The following is a 9250-nucleotide window of genomic DNA, read 5'->3' on the forward strand; positions in this document are numbered from 1 at the left end:
GTTACATTTAGACTGTATTTTTCTGAACCGCCTACCTTAATAGATAGGAATAGTGAGAGCAGATCAAGCTGCTTTTGGATGGAGGTCAATACACTTATGCATGATATTGTACAACACGGTACACACAATAGAATGGGATAGGGTTTATAATCCAAGAAATTCCTTCCTGTCCTGGGATTAAATGAAGATCCAGTTTTTTTTTTTAATGAGAAACTTTTGCTCCTCCTAGTCACAAGTGGCTAATCAACATCGAGTGTTGCCCATGGCTTTGCAAAGGGAGAATTGGGGTGCAGGGAGTATTTGGAGGTGGGCCTTTAAGGGGGGGGCATATGACTGTTTTGAGGGTGTATGCTGCCTAACCCCCACAGCTCCCGTTGCCTTCACATCAGTGAGAGCAGACGGAAAGCCAGCACCTCACGGGATCTGACTCTTTACTGGGAAGTACAGCTTAATGAAATGTTTTTTGAAAACTACTTCAGGGGAGTCACAAAATTTTCTTTCCTCTGAACAAAGGTCAAATGCAGATCCCTTTTATGAAACATTTAGCCAGTCGGAGTGTTGCAAAGGGATGTTTACAGCTAGCAATGTGGACAGCTGATGCATCTGTGCGGGTATCACCTGTGCAAATCAGAGTATTGCACGCTTTTAACATGCATTGCAAAAGTACAATCCGAACAAGCAACACCCTTTGCTTGTTTGTAATTGGGAGCCATGCTGGAGACAGAATAAAGGCTTTTATACTGCCAGACTCTTAGTGAAGATATTTGCTTATTGATTGACATCAACAAGCAAAAATTAAACAATCAAATAGTAGATGTTTGGGGTACATTTTCATGACCAGGTTTCTGTGCGTACCCTGGCATAGTTTGCGATTTGGAGACAGCTCAGAAGATGCAGCTGATGTTGAATGCAATAATCTCAAGTGCTTTAGTGGTAATTCCTGGGGACAGTAGACTATTCATAGCACTGCTGCATACTCTTGCTCCTTGTTTTACAGTAACATTCACTTAACTGATTGTCGTGGTTTAATTTCAGTCGGCAACTAAGCACCACGCAGCCGCCCGCTCACTCCCCCCCACCCGGTGGGATGGGGGAGAGAATTGGAAGAGCACAAGTTAGAAAAACTCGTGGGTTGAGATAAAAACAGTTTAATAATTGAAATAAAATGATAATAATAATATGATGATAATAATAATAATAATACACAAAGCAAGTGATGCACAGTGCAATTGCTCACCACCCGCCGACCGATGCCCAGCCAGTCCCCGAGCAGCGGCCCCCCCAGCCAGCTTTCCCCAGTTTCTGTACTGAGCATGACGTCCCATGGTATGGAATGTCCCTCTGGCCAGTTGGGGTCAGCTGTCCTGGCTGTGCCCCCTCCCAGCTTCTTGTGCACCTCCAGCCTGCTCAGTCGGTAGAGCATGGGAAGCTGAAAAGTCCTTGGCTAGTGTAAGCATTACCTAGCAACAACTAAAACATCGGTGCGTTATCAACTTTGTTCTCATCCTAAATCCAAAACACTGTACCAGCTACTAGGAAGGAAATTAACTCTATCCCTGCCGAAACCAGGACACTGATATGGAACCCAATGTACTTGATCCATCCACTTTCCATTTAAACCAACAGCAGCCTACTCGTAAACTATTAGAGTAGTGTGAAGCAGCTTTAAGCACCTGTCTGTGTAGAGACCTTGATATCTGTGAGGTTACTTCTCTCCCCTCAACTGCAGTTCGTGTTTGTACCTGCAGGCAAACTTTTCCCAATTGGAACATGCTTCCCACATTGTTCTGATGAAGCTCTGCTTTGTTCAAGTGGACAATATTGACACAGATCTAATTAGTTTCAGATAAAAGTACTTACAGCTACTTACCCTAGTCTCCAAGCCTCCATCTGACAGTTTCTGATTTTTTTTTAATGAATTGATGAAAAAAGGCTTTTAGATTTTTATTAAAAGTGGAACTCCAACAGGTAAAAGAAATATCCATACGTCAAAATGATTAGAATTGTGGGGTTAGGACTGATAATGAGTCAGGTCGTAAGATAGGTAATGAGTTGATGCACTAATCCACATCCTTCAAATTGGTCTATAGAGAGTACCAGGGCCAGTTTTGTTAAACTCCTGTCCTTCCCAGGCACATCTGCATTCAAAATGTATTTTGGAAGTGGTCCAGGGAACCAAAACCTCTCTATATTTCTGATTTTTAAGATGGCAGTATTAGGCATCTTCCAGTCCTTGAAGTTCAGATGCTGAGACCCAATGAACTCTTGGCCACAGAAACTATGAGTAGTGGCTGGCTTCATTCTGACTTCATTTACAGAAAACTTTAGGATCGCTCCTGATTGGGTAATGAAAAGCATTACCCAAAGCTTGTGTGCGTCAAGAGACTAAATATCTACCATGCTAACAGCAAGGACACTGATTTTTTTTTGTTTATAATGCTCATTATGGACATGGTGGAAAATATTAGCCAGTTCACTGAGAGTTTTCTGCATCATGGACTTAAGCTTAATGATAGTGAATGTTTCTAGGTTCCCCATAATTTACATTCATATGAATCAGGTATAGCCTGTAAAAACTGTGCATGACTTAGCACCTTTCTTGTTGCAGCCAGCTTCTCTGCCTTGCTAGGCAGAATGTGCATGTTTTCTGTCTGGGCCTGATCTGTTTGGCCTCAGAAATAGATATTTTTCTGGGTTTGATAGTCAGCTGGACAAATTCATGGAAGAAATATTAAGGATTGTTAAATATAAAGAGGCTGTCTCTGCTTCAGGAAGCACTGAAAGCTTGAAACTTACATTGGAGAAGTATTGTTACATATTTGGTTTGTCATGGTACTCAGTCGTAAACAAATACTGTTGGCTAACGTTGGGTGTGGAGATATAGACAGTCTTATGGGCTGTTCCTGCATGCATTTTTAACAACAGCATCACTGTTGAAAGGCTATAACCTGGTGTTTTAACTGTGAAACCCATGTGCTTACTTTTGTAATAAACTCTGACTGCTTTAAATTCTCAGGGGCTAAGTTTACTGTGCTGTCTCAGCCATTTACCATCTTCCCTGTCCCCACGGGAGTGAAGGCCAGCATGATCCTTGTTGTCATACTGAGTTCAGCAGCATCTGCATTCATCCTCACTCTTGCATTCTGCTGGTTCAAGAAGAGCAAAGGCAACAGTAAGTTGGAAATGCCCACTAAAATTTATACTTGCAGACTCCTTTTTTTGTTTAACAAATCTCCAGAGTGGCCACAACAGGATTCAGACAACGGCACTCAGAGAAAGCTCTAAGTTCAGTAATTAGCAGTATACTTTGTAGTTTCAGGGTTATACAGTTTTCTGCCTATAACAGAAGCCTGAGTCCTGGCTGGAAAAAGTTTTAACTGTATGTGAAACATGATGAAAATCAGGTTTCTATAGTGCAGAGAAGGAATTGAGAAACAAAGGAAATATTTGCTATGATTTCAATGAACCGTTCAGCCGCTGCATTTTCCTGATGAAGGGTGACATAGCAAAATATCACTGTGGTGAGGTTATGCAAAGCCTTGATGCTGACCAAGGACCAGACACGGCTGCAGTGTGAATGCCACAGAGACAGCGGCACAGCCAGGCTCACATCCCGTATCACACTATCAACATCATACGAGTCAAAGTGGTAATGGGAGGGCTACAGCTTCTCTGGAGTTCTCCCCCAAACAAATCCACACCTCTACTGATTTACCTTAAGGTTGCTTTCTTTTTAGCAATGACCTTAAAACGAATATAGCTTTCCCACTGCAGAAGACATAAAGCTATTTGCATAAGAGAAGAACTGAAGATAAAGGGATGTGACTGTAGCTGGTAGCTTGACTGCCAAACGGCCACCTTAAACTTCTGGATATGTTGAGAGTTACCGATAACTTGGCCTTTCAGACACGCTAACTGAAGTTGGGACCTAGCCAAATGTACAGGTAACTCGTAGCGGAGGAGTAAATGCAAATCCCCGTTAATAAGGCATCTCCCACTAGTTTCAAGACCTTCTCACTAGTTTCTCCAAACTTCTTTGAAAATCCAGGCTAAAGGGTCTTTCTCCTAAACTGCACCATGAGCACTAGCTGCAATAAGGTCTGAATTTCTAGTATTACTGAACATGGTGACAATGTGAGGAAGGATTTTACCGAAGAGAAAAGGTAGGATCCCTAATGGCAAAACGCAAGATGGTATGAACATAAAACAACTCTCTCTGCTTTTGGACAGAAAGAATACTTCTAGATTATCTGTTAATTCACCAGCAATATATTGTTGTTTGAATTAATAATTGCTGCTGAGCTGAGGATGGATTGAGAGTGATGCCACTGTATGCTTCATTACAGAAACGAGGACTGAACGGCCTGATGTACCACAGGCCGGTACCAAGGAACCACGGAAACAAGCACGGCCTCGTGCATCTCACATCCAGCCTTGCTGCAATCAAGGAGAAAATAAAAGTGGTGTGCCTGTAGCAGAAGGTGAGACTGCAGTTTGACAATAATTCAAATTTATTAACGGTCAGACATCAAAAGAGTTGGTTTAGGTCTTTTTACAAACTATAGATTTGTATAGGAACAATGGCACAGTTCTTCTCAGAATGTCTATCACTTTATTACCTCCTCCTTCTCCTCCTTGGTATTTTTCTATTTATCATTTTGTCTCCTTTTATATATATTGTGTGAAATCCTACCCCCTTGAAGGCAGCAGCATAGTCCCCCTTACGCTCAATGAGTCCATGATTTCACCTAATGTTTTTGGCGTAGGGCAGGGACTGGCGTTCCCGCAGTGTCCCCAGCATGCCTGGAGCAACAGGGCTTCTCCCTGCCCAGGTCTCCAAGTGCTGCAGCAATAACTGCACAGCGCTCCAAAAGCTCTGGACAAGTTTGCAGGCTGTGGAGGACGGCAGCGAGGTACACTGCAGGTAGGAAAAACCACTCAGGGCTCATTCATTTGGTCTTCGTTACCTCCACCACTCACTGGACCTTCATGCCATGCTTTCTGAGCAGTGAGTCCAAGCCAGCACCCCAAAGAGGCTCCATTGCCACCCACCCCACCCAGTGTTCCCCTTTACTCTCTAGGGTCCCTGCCACAAACACCCCTCTGCCGCACACCTCCTCGAGACTTGTCTTTTCATCATCTGCTGATCAAACACGACTTCTTCTGAGGTCACGGAAAAGCTGACAGCCTCGGGGGCATGTGGCTGGCAGCATAAAGCATTGGCTTCCCTCTCTGCAAGTGTGAAATGTTCTCATAGTAGTTGGGGTTTTTTTTGTCTCACCTGCCAACAGCACAGATCTAAGGGCACTCGGATAACCCTGCTGAACCACCCATTTACTCTGTTCTGGGAATTTCTTTTTCCCCCTCCTTCCCAAAGTCTGTGGATTACATAAGAGGCAGGAAGAGGTGAGCTGGAGTTTTATCTCCTTTTAATTAGCGTCGATTGCAAAAGCAGAGGGAGAGAGGGAAGGAGAGAGGAAATTCTGCAGTTTATGTGTTTTGATATTTGCTGTACTCCTCCAAAACACAGCATTCAGCTGTGTGCCTTAGGATACATATCTGCTATAAATTCATTTTTTATCTAATTTGTCTGAGATCTAAGCTTCCTGTGGAGGTCTGAGATCAAAGGATCTGATTCTGTCTGATGTCGGCTCTGACACATAATGCGTGCTGACTTAGTTCTGTCTATAAACTCGCAGTGGGAGGCTGCCATTCTCCCTTGGCACCTTTACATAGTGAACTTTCATTTCGGCTGGGGAGGCTGACAGGTATAGCGTTGATTGGAGCTGTCGTGTAAATAATTCATGGAAATATTTTTTTGTCAGAAAAAGGCAATCCAGCCACTTAAAGTCTTTTAGGAATAGTTGCAAGACAAAAAGATTCCCCAATATGTTCAAATCTAAACAAGGATAACAATATCTTAAGTGAACTTAATACATATGACTTGGAAATGTCTAATGTTTGATTTCCCCTTATTTAAAGCGCTGTTGGTTTTGGAGAGAGAGAGAGAAGAAATCAAAGCTGCAGTCTTTTTGTTCAGTTTCTGCTTTATAGCGGTTCCCCCCATAAGAAATCTCACCTTTCTAACACAATTAAGTGTTCGGAGCCTTTATTATTAATCACCACAGTAAGTCCTGCAAGGCAGAGTTTTTCTGTTTCGTAGGTGCTTATGCAGTGTAAAGTCCAATGGAGGTAGGGCCCCGATTGTCGTCCCAGAACAAGCAGCTAAGGATGCAGATCGGGAAGAAAGCTGTATGCGTAGATATGCAGTACTGCAGAGGAGAAGGGATCAAGATACTACCTTGTCTGACCTTGGTGTAACAAAAAATCTCCTCAGCTTCACATAATTATCTCTCTCTTGAATTAAGTAACTTCTGATTGAGTAACGCATGGTTAACAGAACGGCACCTGGAGGTGGAGGAACATATCGTTTCTTTTTTCTTTTCGCAATTTATTCTGGTGTTTCATCACCTTCACCATTGAAAAGTTGTATCCCATAACAGCTTACGTTTCCTAGCTTGAATTTCTAGTCCTTTCAGGTATTGTACCTTACTGATCCTTATCCTGAACTCCTTGGCCACCATCGGCCAGGAATCACTGTTGTATTCCTGAAGAGGTTCTCCCACTCTACAAACAGGGTCTCCTAGGTTGCTCAGATCAGCTCCGCTTTCTTCCTTTCTACCAGTTTGCCATTTTTTCCACCTTTTACAAAATTTCATCAGAATCAATTTTAGTTTTAATTCCAGATCACTGGTGGAAACACTGAATATGACCCATTTCAGTGGTAGTGTCTGGTGCTGCCACACATCCCCACCTCTGAGAATTATTTCCCATATACAATTACTGCCTGAGCTCTGCCTGTTAGCTGGTACTTAATCCAGATAATCACGTGCTTTATTGATGTTGAATAGTTTGTATTTAATTTTAAAAAATCAGGATAGTTTAGATTACTATGTCATATAAATCTCAAGGCAGTATTTCTGAAACTGCTCATATCCAGAAAACTTTTAGCCTTCCTCCATTAATTCAAACTCATTTGAAAAGACCTATTTTCATAGTTGAAAATGGCACCTTTGAAGACGAAGAGGGCATCAACACATATCAAGAAATAACACGAAGCTTTGGTATAGGGGATCATGACCTGATCATCTTGTTTCTGTGTATAAAGAAGAAAATTGAACCTAGTGATTTATGTAATTTGTACTTTAAAACATCCAACTACCTAATGTTAAAGCAATCTTAAGAAGGAAAACTGTCACATGCAGAAACATGTGTGACTACTGAAAATTTACCGACAACTTTCCAGTGGATTTCCAAGAGGTCCAATCTTGAATTTGAAAGCTATGAGTGTACAAGTAGAAAAAAAAAAACCACTTCTTACCAGGAAAAGTGAGTATAAGCATGAAGAAATAGGGAAATTGTAGAAAATAAATGAAGATAGGGGAAAATTGTTATTAGCCCTGCTAAGGGTTAAACTTCGGGGACAAACCTGAAAAATAAGGAGTTGTAACAGCACATTTTCTGGGATCATTTGTGGTAAGGACCTATAATATATGCTGATGAACAGACTGCAAAAGCCGTCATTTTCCACTAACACATGAGATATGTGGGCTAGAACTAGTTCTGAATTTGGAACGAGTGTAAAAGGTTTGGGTCTAGGCTGGTTTCATTTTATTTTCAGTGGGAAGGGAGAGGATTGCAAGAATTTTACAAATGTTTTTAGCGTCCAAATGAAGCAGACTGCCAATCTTGCACTGAACTGATGGCACACCCTGTCAACTCAGAAGCCATCTGTTGTAACACTACAAGTGATTCTGCCTCTGTGGTTGATAACTGTTTGGTTTATTAAGATGTAAACATTCTTCGTTTCCACATGAAAAATGTATAGTATATGTTTTGCTTCTTCTGCATTTTTTCAATGGCATTTGTTAAACAACATTGCAGGTTACGGGCTCTGCCTTGAGTAGGATTCAAATGTTGGAAATAAAAAGTTCTACCTTATATTACAGCCTGATTCATAAAGGGTTGATGTATTTTATAGATGGGTAGTATTAAAATGCTTATCAGTCTTAGCAATACATAGCTTATTAACCAGCTGTACTCTATATACTTTATTATTAAGCATTTATTGAAATATTTGAAAACCATTGGAGGATGCTCTAGGAGCTGTTAGTGTACCAAGCCAGCTGTTTTGGTTGATGTATATTTATTTGTGGAAACAGCTTATGGTTATTCAGTTTTAACAACTTATTTCTGTCAAACTAAAATTTGTGGCCAGTTAGAATTATTTCCCCAACAATAACTGCTTCTTCATTAACGTCTTTAACACACAGTAAAGGCATAGAAGGGTAAGGAAGATGAAGGTGGGGTCTTTCTTACAATTATTGTAAAGCACAAACAATACCTTGCTTTCACAGATATGGAAGGAACTGGAGCAGTGGGACGTGCCACAGGACGACTGGAGGAGCTGAACCTGCAGCCCTGTGAAGCCAAGTCAGTGAGAAAGATGAGCACTGTCCAACGTAAGACAGGTAACAGAGACACCTTTTCTTCAGCTTGGGACAGTGACAGTCACCAACAGCCACGTGAAGGAACATCTGGTGACTCTCTGGAACTTCAGCACCCAACAGTCCCGAGGTGTTCCAGCCAGAAGGATGGCCCCCAGCCTTCACCTGGCTACAACAAGGGAAGAGAGACATCCGAAAGGATGCCCAAACCTCAGAATGATGTCGGAAAGCATGCTGCTGTGGTAGCAGCAGAGGTGTAAGAGAAGTGATGTGAGGTGCTGGACCACCGACAAAGCAAGCTTTGCCTGGCTTGCAGTCAATGCAAAGCTGAGTCTTTTGTCTCTGTGGTTAGAGAAAAGCATACGCATATTAGCATGGGGAACCAGGCTGCTACGCTGCACATGTACAAATGAACCTGTTACCTGGATCTGCAGCCAGCTGGGAGACTCTGGCCATGTCTATGACGTTGAACTGTCTTAGCTTCCAAAACAAGGTGGGTGCACCCAAACTGCCTGTTGAGAGTAGTTCTTCTGGCACCTCTGAAACTCTCCCCAAGAGTTGTTTGGGGGAGTGCTAGCTGGCTAGCTAGGTCGTCTTTGAGATTACATTCAAAAGCATTCAGGGATTAGCCTAACAATTCAACTGTGCAGATGATCATATTTCTGACACTTTAATATACTAGCACTGATGTAGTCTTAGTGACTAGAGCAATGCTGATTGGTATGTATGCATATATACAAATA

The 9250-nt window shown here is 42.1% G+C and overlaps 1 protein-coding gene across 1 annotated transcript in view; it reads left to right on the forward strand.

Moving 5' to 3' along the window:
* Positions 1-8767, forward strand: part of PKHD1 (polycystic kidney and hepatic disease 1 (autosomal recessive)) — a 289357-nt gene extending 280590 nt beyond the window's left edge. The window contains exons 63-65 of the mRNA XM_019474554.1: positions 3017-3172; positions 4347-4481; positions 8418-8767. Of these exons, the coding sequence (XP_019330099.1) occupies positions 3017-3172; positions 4347-4481; positions 8418-8767 (641 nt within the window). The remainder of the gene's footprint in view (positions 1-3016; positions 3173-4346; positions 4482-8417) is intronic.
* Positions 8768-9250: the final 483 nt, after the last annotated feature.

Source organism: Aptenodytes forsteri, unplaced genomic scaffold (genome assembly GCF_000699145.1).
Source record: "Aptenodytes forsteri isolate BGI_AS27 unplaced genomic scaffold, ASM69914v1 Scaffold57, whole genome shotgun sequence".
In the NCBI taxonomy this organism is placed as follows: Eukaryota; Metazoa; Chordata; class Aves; order Sphenisciformes; family Spheniscidae; genus Aptenodytes; species Aptenodytes forsteri.